Source organism: Ascaphus truei, chromosome 2, assembly GCF_040206685.1.
Source record: "Ascaphus truei isolate aAscTru1 chromosome 2, aAscTru1.hap1, whole genome shotgun sequence".
In the NCBI taxonomy this organism is placed as follows: Eukaryota; Metazoa; Chordata; class Amphibia; order Anura; family Ascaphidae; genus Ascaphus; species Ascaphus truei.
The window spans coordinates 234,275,847-234,295,607 of NC_134484.1; the positions used below are offsets into that span (position 1 = coordinate 234,275,847).

At 41.6% G+C, this 19,761-nt stretch overlaps 1 protein-coding gene across 1 annotated transcript; it reads right to left on the minus strand.

Annotated features, from left to right (window-relative positions):
* Positions 1-2,269: 2,269 nt before the first annotated feature.
* On the minus strand, positions 2,270-19,761 carry ZNF830 (zinc finger protein 830). The gene is made up of 10 exons (XM_075585966.1): positions 19,575-19,761; positions 18,381-18,477; positions 16,258-16,372; positions 14,533-14,566; positions 11,267-11,469; positions 6,066-6,156; positions 5,287-5,350; positions 4,695-4,775; positions 3,532-3,608; positions 2,270-3,194 (listed from the first exon to the last, which is right to left on the minus strand). The coding sequence occupies exons 1-10, from the start codon at positions 19,691-19,693 to the stop codon at positions 3,014-3,016; spliced, it is 1,062 nt and encodes a 353-aa protein (XP_075442081.1). The 5' UTR covers positions 19,694-19,761; the 3' UTR covers positions 2,270-3,013.

A 19,761-nucleotide genomic window follows, 5' to 3' on the forward strand; every position in this document is an offset into this window, starting at 1 on the left:
ATACAGGATTTGATTGGAAGCAAGGAGAGGGATTTCAGCAGGAGAGACGCCGAGACAGATTTAGGATAGAGTAGAGTGATTCTGGCAGCAGCGTTAAGGATAGATTGTATGGGGAAACAGATGAGAGACAGGAAGGCCGGACAGTAGTCGAGACGTGAGAGAATGAGGGCCTGTGTCAGAGTTTTAGCAGTCGAGCAACAGAGGAAAGGGCGTATCTTTGTAATATTATGGAGGAAAAAGCAACAGGTTTTAGATACGTTTTGAATGTGAGAGAGGAGTCAATTGTGACCCTTAGGCAGCATGCTTGGGCTACTGGGTGTATGATAGTGCTTCCAACAGTAATGTAGAAGGCTGTAATAGGGCCAGGTTAAGGAGGAAATATGAGGACCTCCATTTTTGCCATGTTAAGTTTAAGTCAGTGGAAGGCCATCCAGGACGATATAGCAGAGAGACATTCATAAACTTTGGTCTGTACAGCATTTGCAAGGTCAGGGGTTAAAAAGTTAATTTGTGTGTCATCAGCATAGAGGTGATATTTGAACGCAAGAGATGTGATTAGGTCACCCAGAGTGTGTGTAAAGAGAAAAGAGAAGGGGTCCCAGGACAGAGCCCTGGGATACGCCCACAAAGAGATCGATAGAGGTGTTAGCAACAACAAAAAAAGAGACACAAAAAGTATGATGGGAGAGGTAAGAGGAGATCCAGGAGAGAGCTTTGTTACGGATACCAAGAGTATAGAGAATGGGAAGGAGAAGAGAAAGGTCCACAGTATCAAATGCTGCAGAGAGGTTGAGTAATATGAGCAGAGTGTATTGACCTTTGTCTTTGGTAGCATGTAGGACTTTCGTTATTTTAGAGAGGGCTGTTTCAGTCGAGTGAGCAGTGCAAAAGCCAGATTGTAGAGTTTCTAGGAGAGAATAGGTGGTGAGAAAATGGAGCACGCGAGAGAATACAAGATGTCCAAGGAGTTTAGAGGCAAAAGGCAAGAGGGAGACAGAACGATAGTTAGAAAGACAGGTAGGGTCAAGCTTGCAGTTTTGGAGTAATGATATAACTGTTGCATGTTTGAAGGCGGAGGGAAAGGTACCAGAGTAGAGAGAAGAGTTAAAAAAATGTGTGTGAATATAGGGATTAGGGTAGGAGCAAGAGGTTTTCGGAGATATGGGGGGGGGGGGAAATGGGGTCAAGAGGGCAAGTTGTAGAAAGAAGAGGTGATCAGCAATGATATATCATCCTCTGTGACAGCGGAAAAAGAGTCAAAGAAGGCAGGAGGAGAGTTAGGAAGGAGATGTAGAATGGAAAGATGGGAGGATACAGAGGGAATGCCCTGACATATGGATTCCACCTTTTCTTTATGAAAATCATTTACCCTCTCATATTTACCTTTGTTCCATATGTAGGTCATTAAGGATCCGGGAGGCACGTCACCCGTGGCGCACTACCATCTTAACCCGGTCCATGTCCAGTGCACCCGCTCCTTGCAACACTTCTGGTACCTCTGCTGCTACCTGCGGTATTGCACGCACATGCACATCCCGTCCGCAATTTAGTGTAGAGTCTGCTACCCCCACCTCCGGCTTGTGCACGTGCAGTGATGACATTGGCGCGCGGACGTGACACGCGCAAGCACCACATCTTGCAGAATCAGCGATCCCACCTACACCTGCCTCCTTCAGTGGAATGGCGAATCACGGCCGTCGCAGCTAACACACCTCCGTCCCGCCTCACTTCCCATTGGTTCCTCTCTCTTCTATGCCAAGCATAAACCTATGTTGCGTAGTGTTCACTCCTTCCTTGCCTCCGAAGTCCTGTCTTGTACCATCGTTCCTAGCTCTCAGTTCCTGACCCCGGCTTTCCATCAGACTCCGCTCTTCTATACTCCTGACCCCGGCTACGTACGACGATCCGCACCTCTCCAACCCAGACAACAAACCACGACTCCTCTTCGCTTTCCAATCCTAACCACGGCTAATAGTACCTGCAACGATCCGTTACTCTCCAAACCAGACCTCAGCAGGTATATACTCTACCCTGACCTCTCCAATCCCGACTCTGCTACCTCGACCAATCTACACTCCAGACGCACTCACACGGCTGTGGGTGGCGTTCATATCTATTCCCCGCCCCGGCCTCGCCTTGTTTGTGGTGAGCACTCCATTACAGTCACGTGCTCACAGGTGTGCTGTATGCGACAGACTATCATCTGTACTTCTTCCCATGTGCCGTATATTTGGCCCAATAAGTATATGAAAATACATATCAATTTAGCTTTAAGTATCTAAGAGTTACATTGTTTAATATCTCAAGGTCACAGTACACTTCATATACATTTGAAAACGCAAAATAGTTATAGAGATAAGTGGTTCAAAAACAACAGTTTTGTCAGTCAGGTGATAACAAAAAAATAGTTTTCTATAAATCAAGTTATAGATAGACACTACCAACAGAACATGTAACAATTACACGTGTAAACGCAAAAAAAATCAATTACTGTACAAAAATATTACAAAAGTCTGAGCACTGGGTGCACAAGGAGAAGTAAAGGTTTGCAACTACTTACAAAATGTTAATTATTTTGGAACTCTGTCAGCTGCTCAAAACTGGGGCAAACCTAAGGCAAATAACTGCATGTATCAAGTGAAGATCTTATTAAAAGCAAGAAAATAATTGTGTGTTTAATTTCCTGCTTTCCGCCCCCCCAATACTATTGCCCTTATTTGGCTGGAACACTTTTAAACATCGCCTCCAAAGCATGTTACACATATACTCAAGACAAATAATGATTGCATATGGCAGCACAAACTACTGTCAGCCATTTGAATAACTTGGATGGTACTGTAACACCCGATGTTACTGGGAAAGTTTAGATAGCCATCTTGCTGTCCGTATTGTTGGAGCCTCCGATCTGCTGACATTTATCCATTTAACAGCAGCAAGCTTCTTCACATATTTACATTGCAGGGTCAAGGAAGCATGAGATACTTGACCTTCCCCGACACTGGAGATAAGAGCACTAAAGGAAAGCCCCTTTCTCCCGCCAGTCCTGGGCAAGCATAATCTGCAGCTCTTCCTCATTGTCACTTCCAACCTCAGTCTCTTGCTGCTTGTTGTCTCTGGTCTTCATTTCTTCCATCAACGTGTCCTGCATGACATCCTTTCTGTTCCTCAGGTGCTCAATGCGACGGTAACATTCACTGTAAAGTAAACACAAATAAATATATGGTGTTAAAACGTAGTAAAAAATAAAGTACAAGCAAAGTCTTTTTCTGTCACGCTTGCTCAATATCAATTATGGACAGCAAAGATGGCAAGCACACAAGTGTGTAAATAGCCCATGACCCTTTCTCCCACAGGGTCCAAATAGATACAGTTGTATTCAGATACAGAATAAACAGGAAGTAGCACTCTAACATTTTATTGTCAGCAAAAAAAGCCTAAATGCACAATTTATGTTTAGGGCATGCAATAACTATGCCCGCCGAAGAACAAAGAAAAAAACTGCTCTTCAGAAAATCAAAATCTGTTACTCACATTTGCTCATCAATTTCATCAATCTGGCGATCGAGTCGTCCTTCCTCATCCTCTTCAGCCACTATTGCTTCAGAAACCTGTAGCACAAAAGGTTCAATGTAGAGAGTTTAACATATGCCACATCACTATAAAATGAGACAGCTTATAGGGGGAGCCAGGATTTGTAATCGAGATGTAGTGGTCTAATGGTGATGTCACACACAGACACGTTGCTTTTAGCTCATATCAAAGTGACGACAGGACAGAGCAGTAACCTCACATGACCAGCACGTATTCTATTTAAAAAAAAAAATCAGGAACACTAGTTTAAGAGTCCCACGAAAAATTATTTGTTTACATCAGTATTTCTCTTCTGGAGAATTTCACAAAGGGAGAGGTGATCGTACCAAAATGGAAAAGTAAACACTATATATGCATCGCTCGCATTTATCTCTTTCTCACATTAAAAAAGACCACTAAGCAAGTGCATTGAAATGTATATAGTGTCTCCCAATAGGACTGAAAGCAGTTCACATACACACAAAAAAAAAAAAAAAAATGGTCATTCAAGTTATAAAGGAAACCAAATCCAGGACAGACAGGGCAGACAGGACAGACACTAAAAGAACAAAATCTACAGAATGAAAATAAAAGTATTATAAGCGGGCACAGTTTTTGCTCAATATACAAATGCCTGGGTAAAAAAGTCTGGAGTCTGTTTTTAAAGATTTCCAGAGAGGGGACCTCCCAGACCATATGAGGCAGAGAGTTCCAGAGTGTGGGAGCAGCGTGGCCAAGAGCTCAAGCCCCAAAGGAAGTCAAGTAGATTCTGGGAACGGTTAGCCGTTCTTCACCAGAGGACTAAAGTGAGCAAGTGGCGAGTATAGGGAACAAGGAGCACTTACAGCTAGTTGGGACCCTGATTATGTAATGCTTTGAATGTCACCAAGCCAATCTTAATGCAGCCAATGCAGAAAACCGAGCACAGGCATCATGAGGCAAGAACAGGTCTGATTGGTTCTCAACCTTGCCGCAGCTCTTTTTCAGGAAAACCCAGTAAAGTGCACATTGAAGTTTATTACACAGATGTCATGTGTGGAAAGAGAAATACAGATATACTTTATGGTATGGGGTGTTTACAAGTGCCTGTGTGCATGTGTATAGATAGACCCTTTATGACTTACAGTGTTGACTTGACGGATTTCCTTCTGAAACTCGTCCCATTCTTTATCCATCTGATCTTTGGGAGCGTCAACTTTCCTCACCTGGAAAAGAAAAGTTTCACTCCAGTGTCATCATAAGGATTCTCTTTGTTGCTAAAACTGATTGATTATTAGACACGTGTATGCACTCCAACCTCTCGCTGGGAATAGCCAGAATAATAAATAAACATTTCAGAGCGTTTAATTGAATATCTTATAATTCAGGAACTACAGTGACCTACCAGGAAAATCCTTACTTAGCTGTTCAGCGTCTGGAAAATGCAAATGGCACTTGAGGGTAATTTTAATTGGCCCAATGTGTATTGTTACACATTTATATTCTTCTATAAAACTTGCCAGGCTAATAGGACACGGTTACCAGTACACCTTACTTATCAGAAGAGATATGACTTGTGACAAGCACCATATGCTACGCTTGTGATGAGCTCTGCTTGGGACCCAAAAGAGAACATAAAATTAAATGGATCATTTCTGTTCTAAATGTTTTACAACTCAGTTTCAACACGGGAGAAGCATGACTTCCACAATGTGCAACATATTAACAAGAGCTTGCCTTTGCATCAACTACTGGGTCATCAAAGAATCCCTCGGGTAAAGCTTCAGCTGTATTTTCCTTCCTAAGAAGGAAAAAAAAGATAAATCAGTTGGCTGCTAACAAAGTCCATTTACTTTCAAACAAAGCCGTTTATATAGATCTACAACTGAAGTCTACACGTTACACACGATAGATAGATAGGACAGAAAGAGCCCAAACTTCACCAGACACAGCAAAGAGATATAACCATCAACTACTAAACGTGGGGCAAACACAGTCATGGCCAATAGAATTCACATGAACTCAGAGCTTTTCATGATAGTCTGTCAATACAAATACGCCATATAACAATCTGTTCTGATCTTAAGATTAAAGCAAGGTAAAATCGCATGAGTGATTTTGCCTACATTGGTCATTAATTCAATATCAGAATATAAATGTTAATGATCTATGGGAATCATGCTGCAATTTCTGAAATTGGCCCAAGTGTGGTCATAAGAGATGACTAAGCCAGTGCTGTTTAATGTATGTAATCGTTTTAAGTTCATCGATGCACAACTCAATATTTTTCTAGGCAGGTTGGTGTGTGCATCATTGCAGGATCCATACCACACATAGCAACCACTTAAGAAAATGTAGTCTTGTTACAACCAAAATGACAGCGGACAACGCTGCGGACAACGCTGCGGACAACGCTGCGGACAACGCTGCGGACAACGCTTGCAATGCTGGAAGGGTTTGCAGGCCAACAGTCAGTCATGTTATGTGAACAAGGACATGAGATCTACAGGATTTACTTTTCCACAGGCTTTTCTTGTACATCTGGCTTTAGGATGGATCCAGAATGAGAGACCAAAGTAACAGCGGGTGTTTTACTGTCAAAGAAATCTAAAAAAAAAAAAAAAGGAATAATTAAAGAAGTTTAGTGCGTGATGTCTGATATTTTAAAGAGCAAATTGTCACTGCTGATTTTACAACTTCTCTCTTGAAAACCGATGTCATGTTCAGGAATCATTATGCCCTTTTCAATGTGCTACGAAGCCGCCTCTCCATGTCAAGCAATGTTCTGACCAAAAATGAAATGAATGGTGTTCAGAAGCTTCCCTGACCTGGAGAAGTGGCTACGTAGCATAGGTAGGGTGGCAGACTAAGGGGAAAAGTACCTACTCATGGAAAGGGTGGTGGATTAATGCAATAGCCTCCCCACAGAGATGGTAGAAGCCAATACAAATAAGGCATTTGAAACACGCCTGGGATGGACATAAGGCTATCTATATATGAAAGAAACCAAAAGACCAAATAGGGTCTGAGGTTTTACAGCAGATCGGAAAATGGGTAGACTGGGTGGGGTAACTTGTTCTTATTTGCCATCAAATTCTGTGTTTTTATTTTGGACAAGGGTCTGAAAAAACATCCCCCAGCATACTCTATGCACAGAGACATTACAACTAAAGTGGTTCAGGACTCTCGTGTTGGGTGTAATGTAGCAAGGAAGTAAGGACCACACAAAATCAATATGTAAGACCTGGCAGGAGGCTTCATAATAAGAAGCTTTTGGGAACAAGGTAGACACGCCCTATTATTCGGTTCCAGCAACGCTTACTCATTTCAAGTGAGCAGACAAGTCTCACTCATTCCTGCCACAAATGTCCTAGCACCGCTTGTTCAAAATCCAGACGAGCGTCGCCGGATGCCCAGAAAAGAAAAAATATATATAGTGTAATACAACAACAATGAATGATGTGTTAAGGCTCCCAATTTTCTACTCGCATAAAAAGGAGCATGTGTGCTAGTGTTTTTGACCCTATTCGTCTCAGTCTGGATGGTGTAGATACAGGTGGTCAGCAATCTCGGGCAGAGAAGATAGAAACCATAGTGCAGATCAAATGACACATTTATCAATCTAGGCTCACAAATGGAGGCTTACATTAGATCCAGAACAGAAAGGCAGTAAACAGCAGGGCACCTCAGCGAGTCGCGATTCTCACCACCTCGGTATACAATGCTGCAGCTCTCACACACGTCTGGTCCCGTGGCGTCACTTCCGGGTTGTTTCGTCACTGACTAGCAGGAACGGAGGACACCGTCGGAATCCCTCTCCTTCTTTCTCTCCTCCAAGATGGCTAACGAGCCACGCTCAACACGTTTCGACGTAATGACGTCTTCCTCAGGAGTGGCGTATTCATGCTCAAAGCTGAATAGATATACCCTGTACTCTACTCTAATAGGTGCAATAACACCCTATCAGCTTCCTATACTAAAAACACACCTCTATGGAGTCTAATGAGTACCAAATACATAGATATACACACAGAATGTATGTAAGAAGCTATAACCAAAATATAAACAGTGCAGATTATATAAATTCATTAAATAACATTTTATCGTTAAATAACATTCTACATGTGTAAAATATACATATATAATATAAAATAATGAATTAATCGGCGTAATACAAATGTATGTAACATAATAAATAGGTACACTAAAAAATAAATCCCTCCGGGTTGTGTCCCAGGGAACCTTAAAGCATTTAGTTTGGCTAACATCAAATCAGCAAGAGATCTAATAGACAAAGGGACTCTTATTCCGTTACTTGATTTACAGGAGAAATGCCTCCTTATGAAACTCCCACTTTATGGTTATCTTCAGATCAGACACTTTCTCCTAACAATTTCCCAAACATCCAAATTTGAAGGTCCAATGTCTTTTGAAAAGATGTGTATGGTGGGCACATACCGGAAGGGTCTGATCTCAGAGATTTACGCAGGGCTAGCACGGTCCAGGAGTCCCGTCAACCACAATTATATGTTGAAATGGGCTGAAGACCTCAATCTTGATATAGACAGAGATGAATGGGAGGATATTTGGGAAGCAGCAGCCAAAACGTCTATTTGCACTACTACTAAGGAAAATATATATAAGATTCTATTTCAATGGTACTTAATCCCGAGTAGGCTGAGCCGGATCTTCCCTGGCCTGTCTGACCTCTGTTGGAGGGGGTGCGGCCAGAGAGGAGACCTGGTGCATATATGGTGGACATGCCCAAAGATCCAGACTTTCTGGAATATGATATGCTCATTGGTTGAGGAGACGGTAGGAGTTGAGGTCCGGATGGACCCGCTGATATGCCTACTCGCGAAACCCATCGAAGATATCTCTGTCCCTCTTAAAAAACTGGCCTCGTTCATCCTGACTGCGGCTCGCTGCTCAATAGCAGCTAATTGGAAAAAGATTAAACCCCCTTCTAAGCAAATGGTCCTTCGCAAGGTAAGCGAGGTCAAGCTTATGGAATACCTATCGGCGCTCCTGAAACAGAATATAGTACAATATGAGAAAGTTTGGGCACAGTGGCCTTATAATTAAAGAGATTAAAAAGGAGATATGGATGCTTCAGTTGGACTCTGCATTAGACCACTAACCCCTCTAAGGGGGAGTTCATGTCTACTCAGGGTCTTTTGACAAGGTGGAGGGGAGGACAACTACACCCCTTCCCTTAGCTCTCCCCGTTCCTATCCCCTCTCTCCCCCCTTCTTCTGTTCTTCTCTCTTCTCCCCCTCTCTCTCTCTGCCTATCCTTTACAGTACTAATATAAGGGGTTTGATCTAAGATCCTCCTAAAACTGTTAATTCTCCCGGACGGGATCTACATAGTAGAATCTAAATGCATAGGAGGTTACAAAATACTAGGGGCAGATCGCCTCTTCTCGATCAATCAACCTTGAGATGCTTCGGGTTGTTCACTTTTAAATGTATATGTTAATTAAGTTTACTGTCTATAAACAACCATGTGATGTGAATGTACCCCTGTCAGAAAATAATAAAAATGTTTGAAACAAAAAAAAAAAAATAATATATTTAAATATGAATCGGCGATGATTGTTATGTTGCCCCCAAACAACATAACCATATATACAATATTGTACAACCCGGAAGTGACGCCACGGGACCAGACGTGTGTGAGAGCTGCAGCATTGTATACCGAGGTGGTGAGAATCGCGACTCACTGAGGGTGCCCTGCTGTTTACTGCCTTTCTGAACTGGATCTAATGCAAGTCTCCAATTGTGAGCCTAGATTGATAAATTTGTCATTTGATCTGCACTATGGTTTCTATCTTGTTCTCTGCCCGAGATTGCTGACCACCTGTATCTACACCATCCAGACTGAGACGAATAGGGTCAAAAAGACTGGCACACATGCTCCTTTTTATGCGAGTAGAAAATTGGGAGCCTTAACACATCATTCATTGTAAATAATAATAATAATAATAATAATATATAAATATATATATATATATATATATATATATATATATATATATATATATATATATCTATCTGTGGCTAACGAAATGCTTTTATTTGTGCGAGCTTTCGAGATACACTGATCTCTTCTTCCAGCGATGTTACAATGAATGAAGCAAGCAAAAGCTATACTATAAACAGTGTCTATTGGAATGTTATCTGTGCTGGTCCTTCCCCCGGTGTGGATGTGTTTTATGGCTGGAGGTGTCAAAAGGTTCCTGAAAGCAAGTGATGAAAGAGTGTGTATGTGTATCAGTGTGAATTAACATGAATGGAGAGCCCACAGTATATACAGTGCTTTACAAAAGGTGTGTGTGGAGTGGGAGCGGATATAAATGGTGTGGGTGGGTGTGGAAATGTGAGAGTTAGTAGCATAACTAAAAGTGTGTGTGGATACTATGTGGTCCCTATTGGTGTATAGGGATGGAAAAACAAGGAGTATAAGTATGTGTGAGAAACAGCTGTGTGTACCTCATCATGTGCATGAAATGCCCAGGGGGCTGCTACTACATAGGTGAGACAGGGCAGGGGCTAAACAAGAGAATGAACCTGCACCGCCACAGCATCACACGCGGAACAAGAGACAGTCCTATTGGCGAACATTTCTCTGACTCTGGCCATAAGATGAATGATCTGATGGTTGCCATACTCAAAGGTAATCTTAAAACACCGAAAGGGAGACGGTTGCATGAATACAAATTTATGCAACTGTTCGGGACACTTAGCAGTGGCCTAAACAGAGATCGAAATTTTATGAGTCATTACTGACACAAGTGAACTCTCTTCCCATGAGCGCTATAGGCCATGTCTGTACATACTGTGCTATATGTATGCACACACAGCTGTCTCTCACACATACTTATACTCCTTGTTTTTCCATCCCTATACACCAATAGGGACCACATAGTATCCACACACACTTTTAGTTATGCTACTAACTCTCACATTTCCACACCCACCCACACCATTTATATCCGCTCCCACTCCACACACACCTTTTGCAAAGTACTGTATATACTGTGGGCTCTCCATTCATGTTAATTCACACTGATACACATACACACTCTTTCATCACTTGCTTTCAGGAACCTTTTGACACCTCCAGCCATAAAACACATCCACACCGGGGGAAGGACCAGCACAGATAACATCCCAATAGACACTGTTTATAGTATAGCTTTTGCTTGCTTCATTCATTGTAACATCGCCGGAAGAGATCAGTGTATCTCGAAAGCTCGCACAAATAAAAGCATTTCGTTAGCCACAGAACGGTATCAATTTATTTTTTGATTATTGAAGCTCGGCTAACACGGTACTGATACCTCTACACATATACATATATATTTTTTTTATTTTCTGGGCATCCAGCGACGCTCCCCTGGATTTTGAACAAGCGATGCATCTATAGACTTTTGAAACAGTCTTATCAACAGGGTTGAGTAATAAGTGGTTTTGCCTTTTTCACATTATTGTTTCACCGATTTAATAATTGTTCATTTCACTATTTATTTCTCACTTTAAGCACTTTATTGGGATTGGTAGAGCGCCATCTAGCGTTTTTTTTGTATACAAATGTCCTAGCAGTTGGTACTGATAAATGTCCTTTAAACGCTGATGTTGCAGTCAGAAGTGACATTTCATGGATAGATTTCGATTCCCAGTTATGTTTTAACGTGTGTATATATAAATGATACCTGCTGGGAGACTGTCAGTGCTTGCTGTTGGTGGAGGAAGTGGGATTTCTGTGGTTTTCTGTAGCGAAGGGGAGAGAACTTCTTCGCCATCTTCATTTTCGTCTTCATCATAATCACCTAACAGCAAACTCGCCCCTCGAGCTTTCACAGCAGTCGGTTTTTTAGATGATTGCTCTGCTTTTTCAAAAGATCCTGATGGCAGCCTGAATCAGTCAAAGTTACAAGAAAATGTCACACTAAAATAATTTGTACAACAACCACCACCACATTAGCATATTGGTTAGAATCAATCACTGAAATAGTCTCACGCTTATTTCATTAGCCGGAGCAGACAGACAAGTTTTTAGCTGTGTATTAGATTTTTTCTTTACCCACATTAGAAAAATAAGTTCCTTCCCTGTTTCTATTTGTGTTCTGTGCATGCACTTCTTTAACCCGGGTTGTAATCTGTGTAATACGTCAGGCATTAGCGAATAGGGAGCCATATTAAAATAGACATCAAGTAAAGTGACACAGTGTGTGCTCATGTGCATGTAATTTCCCAGAATCCCTGGCTGCAGTGGAATCACTGTATGCTAGGAGATAATGGGGAAAGGCAGGGTTGCAGACATGTAAATGTGCACACAAGTGGTATTTGTATATAATACTGTAATAATAATAATAATAATAATAAATTGTATAGCGCCGCTAGTTTTTTATGCAGCGCTTTACAGAGACATTTTGCAGACACAATCCTTGCCCCGTGGAGCTTACAATCTATGTTTTTGGTGCCTGAGGCACAGGGAGATAACGTGACTCGCCCAAGGTCACAAGGAGCCGACACCGGGAATTGAACCAGGTTCCCCTGCCTCAAACTCTGTGCCAGTCAGTGTCTTTACTCTTTACTCACTGAGCCTCTCATTCTCCCATTTGCTGCTCTGTTAATAAAATATCTGAATTTTTAGTTGATATCCAACTACCACTTATGTGTTTACAGAAAAGCTCACAATAACCTCACGTGTTGGAGATGCAACAGAAGTGTACAACATTTCATTTTTCAGTTTAGTAAACACCTACGTGTATCTAAAATGTCTCATGAACCTACAACTATTCAAGTCACATTTAGATTCTGGGTGTGGACATGCAAATGTCTCAACACGCTCAGTTTATGTTTTTATAGCTTTCAAAATTGCCATTACACAGAAATCTGCTTAAAGCGTCGTCCTGCTACTCAGCTTGTGCAATCAAGGAAAGGTTATGGAAGTACAGAACTCGCAGACTCAGCAGGGGCCTAGCTAATGCGTTTAAGTTCCCCTTCAATATCTAGTGTGCTTAAGGCTTCCTGAGCTGGGGCCATAGTGTTTCAGTGTATTAAATAAGGACAAAAAGTCAGAACACATACAGTATATGGAACAGAAATAGTGAAAACCTATTTCAAATCTTCAATGGTAGACAATCAAATAGTCTATTTCTACAAGTCCAGTCAGTTATATATGTAGGTGTGGTACATTGTGTTCACTACTAATTGTCCAACAACAGAGCTCTTTAATACAGGCATACCCCGCATTAACGTACGCAATGGGACCGGAGCATGTATGTAAAGCGAAAATGTACTTAAAGTGAAGCACTACCTTTTCCCCACTTATCGATGCATGTACTGTACGGCAATTGTCATATACGTGGATAACTGATGTAAATAACGCATGTGTAACAGGCTCTATAGCCTCCCCGCTTGCGCACAGCTTCAGTACAGGTAGGGAGCCAGTGTTGCTGTTCAGGATGTACTGACAGGCGCGTGCGTGAGCTGCAGTTTGCCTTTTGAGCGAGATGTACTTACTCGCGAGTGTACTTAAAGTGAGTGTCCTTAAAGCGGGGTATGCCTGTAATCAAATCTCACTCTACAGCAAATGTACTTTTCGCCATGGTCAATAATGTTACTTAAAACTTTGAAATTAATCCATGTAAACATTTTGGGTCAATAAATTTGTATACAATTACACAGTACAATGTAAATTCAAGTAAACTTAGAAATCAAAGTCCAACTGCATCAATGGAAATAAACCAAAAGGCGGACAGCCTGATGGGGCTCCCCAAGAACTGCTCCCCTCTGCACAGGACCAGTGTGCTAAGGGTTAACATGTGCTTGTACTTTGTAGAACGTCAACCTCCACCACTGGAATGTTAATGAGCCAAGAGGACACAAATAACTTTTTGTTCACAGCTGCAACAGATTCAATCTCAACCACCCCATTGTACGTCTGCGTTGCCCCAAAGGCGGACAGCCTTTGGAGCAGCCGAAAGGCAGCTAAAGAGTGTGATCCGTTTGGTGATGTTAAAGCTGCTCTATTTCAATCTGAAAAACAAACTCACTTGCCCTTTATCCCCTGTACCCAATTTTCCAACTCTATCTGTCCATAAAATTTCTGTGAATTCACTGTATAACCCTGTTCTTTTAATGTAACCATGTATTTTTTTATAACTCTGTGCCCAGGACATATAGCTGAAGCCCGTTATAACGCGATCCTCGTGGGCCACCCGATCCGACCACGTTATAACCTGGGTCGCGCTAATTAAATATTTGCGGTCCACGCTCACACCGCGTTACAAGCGGACCCGCGTTATAGCAGATCGCGCTATAACGGGGTTGAGCTGTACTTGAAAACGAGAGGTAACTCAATGTATTACTCCCTGGTAAAACATTTTTAGAAATAAAAAAAAACCTACAGCATAAATAAAAATGTGTCCTACACATGAATTTTCACTTATGCCTCGGATACAAACCATCTGCGGATTTAAGGGAGTCACTGGTAAATTATGAATATAACTTATTGGCACTTGATACTTCATAGAGCAACAATGAGCAGGGTTAAGAATGCCACTCAATGTACATCTTACCACATGTATGTGCACTTGGAGCCGCTGTTTCCAGGGAACAAACTGCTGTGGGAATTGTGAGCAGGTGGTCCCTTTGAAGCCTATGGCTGCGGCCAGGCAGGGAGCGAGTGTGCTGGCTGGAATGTATTTCCCCCCCCCCCCTTTGACAGCATTGGATAGGTCACTGGGGTTTTTTGTTTGCCTTCCTCTGGATCAATATACTGTAATTACAACTATAGGATAAGGAGAAATATATCTGTAGTTTAAATTTAGCATAGGTTGAACGTGGACATATGTCCTTTTTCAACCTTATCTACTATGTGACCTGCTGTAAAACAGCTCGGTCATAACACGATGCCAACATACTATATGTACAGTGGGCTTACAAAAGAAATACTGCAAGACATACTTACTCAGTTGTCAACCCCGGAGATTGGTATTCTGAAGCTGTAAAAATCATCCAAACAATTAACAAACAGGTGTGAAAAATATACAGATAAAACATTTATAATTTCTGCTTCTTATTTTTTTTTTAAGCATCTCACAGTTGTAGTCTGGAGAGTGTAATAAACATCATATTCCTGTCAACATTCTTTCTTTACTTAGAATATCCCAAATGTATTGTTAAGTAATGTAACGCACGTGTGGACTGGACATTGGATCTCCATCTTAAGAAGCAACTATCATCCTTCATTTGTGATGTCACTTGACACACTGGTGGATTCTAATAGTATGATGTACACGAGTATAGTTACTGGTCACCAGTTAGCCAATCACAACCAAGAAATATTTTTCTAGTGGGGTTTCTAATACCAGCATTCCCTGCAGAGCAGCACTGAAAGTTCATTCACAATTGTTTTGTTTACCATGTTTACTTAAGTCATACTATACAATTGCCTCATGAGTAGAAGGGGCTGATTCTATGTGTGCCGAAGGAGTGTACCATGTTGTGACAAAAGTCCCCATTGATGCCAATGGTGATTTTCGGCTGAAAATGGTAGGAATGGCCATTCCAGTGCATATAGAATGAGCCCCTACGTGTTTTAGCTATTACACAGGAACTGATATTCCAGACATCATTCAGATATACATTAATGTGAATGACTAATTCTTCTGAATTCTGCTTCCCCTGCATCCCTCTTTATTCATCATTTGACATGACAGGAGAGAAGACCATTTTAAACCGTTCCAGAACAAGCAGTCAAAAGACATTCCAACGCACCCAGTACATGACGTCACAAAACCAATAAGACTACCTACTGGAGCTTAAGAAACACTCAATCATTTTAGATTATTTTCTATAGCTTCTGTGTATATTTACATTTTAAATGTACTGTACATTTTAAAAACGGTGCCGCTAGCCCAGTGGCGTAGCTAGACATGCGAGGGCCCCCGGGCAAATTTTTTTTTCAGGGCCCCATTAATATTAATACTCCCCCATCCTCTCCCTGATCCTCTCCCCCACCATCATCACCTCATTTCCCCACCATCATCATATCTCCCCACGGGCACCACCACCACCTATCTCCCCTCTCCTCCCCCATGCCGTGGGTAGTCTGGCCTTAAACAGAGTTTAAGATAAGCCCGGAAATAAAACAGCAGCTGTTACACCGACAGAGCAGGAAAGCAGGGGAGGAGCGCACTCTAGTGGTCTGCCCCAGAAGTCTTTTACTTCCGGGGTCAGCTCTGTAAGAGCTGTTGATTCCTCTGGCTTCTGTTTAACGCAGGCCTGCTGCCGACAAGAATGGGGGAGGGGGGGAGAGAAAAGGAGCGGGCCCCCAAGCTACAGCTACGCCCCTGCGCAAGCCCCAGTGTTAAGGTTAATGCAATACCCAGGAAATAGGATGCCGTAACAGGTTATGTAGTTGGAATCATATCCATTCCCAGAGGCAGATATAAGCTCACAGGCCATTTACTTGTGCTTTACAGCTTAGCACCAACTAGTAAGAATGAACCTCAGTGCACAGCCCCCTGCTGGAGAAATAGCTCACAACTTCACTTTTATACTTCAGATTCTTTCTGAGCTGTGCTCAAAAGCACGGATATGCCTGTCTGAACTCGTGGGTTACTGCCAGTGAGAATCACTGGTACAGATGTGAGCCAAAGTACTAGATCAAAGTTATCTAAAGGTATCCTACCTTTTACTTTCTTAGTCTGGCTCTGGGATTCTGCCCCCTTTCTTTTGGCAGGTTGAGAGATCTGTGTCGTGGGACTGCTGGTGTTGGCCTTTGTGTCTTTTAATTCTGCAACTTTCTTGAAAACATACAAAAGTACATATTAAAAACAATGAAGGAAACAAAAAGTTACGGAACTATGGGTCTGCCTGGACTATGTAATGTCTACATTACTAATACATACAAGTCTAAACTTGCAGTATGTTCCAAAACCAGGATAGTAACATAGTAGATGAGGTTGAAAAAAGACATATGTCCATCAAGTTCAACCTATAATGATTTACAATTTAACAATGCATGACAAATTATTAAGATGTAGTGTATCTGCCCCTCAAACCTTTGAAATGAATTTGGTACCTAGAACAAGGAGACTGTTACATGTCCAAGGTCACATACAGTACAGCAGGCTATGGACTCAAACCCATGTTTCCCGTCTCAAACGTTAATGCCGCTAATGTTATGGCTATCCATCCCTTCAGCCACCTAGTATTCTACCTGATCCAGAGACTAGAAAAAGGTAAGTTTGTCAGCATGACACACTTCAAGAGGTTTTTCACAAGACGAAGGGTCCACCCCTGAAACATTGTGCTTGCTCTGTAAATAAAAGTACTTCAAAAAAGGTCCCGAAGACTTTGTGATAATTTATCCATCTGCGGCGGGACCAATATTGACTACACAGGCGCTCTTCGGATTTGCGCCTTTCCTGCTCAGAGCAGCGGACTTTAGACTACTGAGCACCCACTACTGCCATTTCTTCTCTCCAATCACACACATCGGTTTGGTTATGTGAGCCAGTATTGTTTTTTACTTTAAGAACCAAGCGTTCTTCCGAACCATTGCACCCCCCCCCCCCCCCCCCAAATAAATATATACACACACGAATGGAGTTGAATGTTATAGTTTTTGTATTGGTCTTAAAGAAATAAAGATTCTTATAACTTTTAATAGACATTAAAAAAAAAAAAAACAATGAAACAGGATAGATGAAGTAGCATTTAAAGAATCATTTAAGAATCAATATAAAAATGATACATAGTGAGTGCAACAGACAAAATCACTATTCACTATATATGTGATTACATTATTTCTTCTTTTGGAGTTAATCTATGAGGTGGTGTGACTTCTTTGAATTAGACACCTTTTAAGAGACAAACATGAGAGCTCTTCAGATTAAATTATAGTGTAGAGTTTATGGGATCATAAACTCCTCCTCCAGCTAAAGAGAAAAAGGCAGCACTCCCAGAGTTAATGTCCTATGGACCGTTCCATATATGGTCAATGTGATTGATATATAGGTTGAATATATGACACTCTCTTGAAGGATCCACCATAACCAGCACGGGGGAAGGAGCTCAGCGAGTAAAAACACTGACTGTAAACAATTAAACCGCATTTGAATCAGGGGAGGAGCTTGGTCCAAAACCCCATTGTCAGCCCCTTGTGACCTTGGGCAAATCACTTTCTCTCTCTGTGCCTACAGCGCCCCAAATAAGTGCACTATATAAAATAAATAACATGTAGAAAAAAGGGGTGAAGGCCCCTCTGGGGACCGAAACGTCAGGGATTTTAGTTATTGGATATGTGACCAATAAATACATGCGTTTCCAGTGCTTATTTCAAATATTTCAAGAGATTCTCGTATTTTCCACTGATATATATATAGAAATATATTTGTAACACTAATGCATTATTAACATATATGTTTGTCACCTTCAGTGTATGCAGAACTGGAAAAAATGCATACGTCCATATGCAATGGGCAAGTATTTTTGTGACTGGTTGGTGATAGGGGGGTAAGGCATAAACAAAAAAAAAATGTTATGGAGAGACGAGAGACATGATGCCAAGGCAAAGAAGTTGGTTACGCTGGCTAGAGGAGAGTGTAATTTCCTCTCTCTTTCACATTGTAAACTTTTTGGAGAAGAAACATGTATTACTACTAGTTTGAATTCATGTTATATGGTTATTTTTTTCTCTCACTTATTGTATTTTGCAGCAGAATGTTGGTATTTTAAGTAAATCATTTAAGCACAATGTAGCTTAAGCATTTTAACGAGAACCACATGTAAATAAAATGATAGTCTCACCTCTTTGTGCTGCTTTCCAAGGATGTGTGCTTGCCACAACAACTCATTCTTAATCTGCGTGTTGCATATAATGCAGGACAAGTGACCTAGACTGTTGTATGTTTACAGTATATAGTCAAGGATAAATAACAGCTGTTCAAAATAATATAGCCATTACAGTGGAAAATCTACAGCTTCTTCTGCAATAACAAGTTGGTCCATCCCCACCCACATCAAAAACCATGTCAGATTGAATATGTTGATCTTATTGGGGACTTGAAATGGCAGGTTTTATATGCCTCATAAAGGGCTCAGTGCAGCAAAGCACAACATTTGGCTTCTCCCTTGGGAAGGAAAGCCAGAAATGGACATCACCAGACAGTTAAACAAATCAAATACACACGAGCAGGAAACCTAATTTCAAAACACTTGATCGATCACTATAATGGTTTATGAATTAAAATATAGTTTAATGCAAAATCAAAAGATTATGACTGTCACTCAGCACATGGCTTCAATTTATCAAGCAATATGGATTTTATTGACAACAGGCTCAGGCATTTTAAGAGCCACTGCTGTCAAGTTTGCATTCAATGTCACAATATTTACATCATTGGCGATCAGCTGTTCAACCTCTTAAAGATCATAATTGAACAAGTTAGTTAAACATGTCCCACTACAGGTTTATGGCAGTAGGGCAAGTGAAGAGATGCAAAATGGGTTAAACCTCTTCTCTGCAGGGGTTACACAGGGGAGGCTTTTTGCTGAAATTACAGACCAAGGATCCATATGCATCTAAATTGTTACAGACAAAGCTTACGTGATCAGACATGAAAACTGCATTGATGACAGGGACAAAACAAGAATATGGCGACACATGGAAGCCAGGTACGCTGAATAATGTAAAATATATGAATATGTAGAATTATAATAAGCAGGAATACATAATATATAAAGAACAGAGACGCTGGTAATGCCTTTGCCAGCAAAAAGGGGGTTAAGTTTCACTCAGAACTACTGCAGCACATGCCCAGCTGCCTCCAATCTTAAGGGGATATGCTGTTGCCCATATCACTGCAGTCTGAGACCTCCTCTGAAAGCTCAGACATCTCACCCATCTGAGAGACTCTCAGCACCCCTCTACATCCCTTCTTAGTGACACTCAGCACAACTCTACAATGTCTTCCTGGTCGACACGTGAGTGACAGTGAAGGATATTTGGCCAGCGGAGACTCTATCCTCTTCCTGGCGGCGCTCCCCCGCTGCTTCTCCCGCATCAGGCGCCTCAGCTCATCCTGCTGCACCACCTTCTTCTTCTTCCCAGGCGCGGCCATCTTCCCGATTCTCAGCTACCATCCCACACTCTGGCCTGCGTCACCGCGTCACTTCCGCCAATACTGCA

Excerpts from the sequence above, each read along its gene's own strand:
- ZNF830 (XM_075585966.1), bottom strand. The coding sequence starts at position 19,693 with ATGGCCGCGCCTGGGAAGAAGAAGAAGGTGGTGCAGCAGGATGAGCTG. Across the intron at positions 5,351-6,065 it reads CAAGAAAAGCCTGTGGAAAA|GAAGGAAAATACAGCTGAAG; the intron begins GTAAATCCTGTA and ends TTTCCTTCTTAG. Across the intron at positions 3,195-3,531 it reads GATGAAATTGATGAGCAAAT|TGAATGTTACCGTCGCATTG; the intron begins GTGAGTAACAGA and ends TTTACTTTACAG.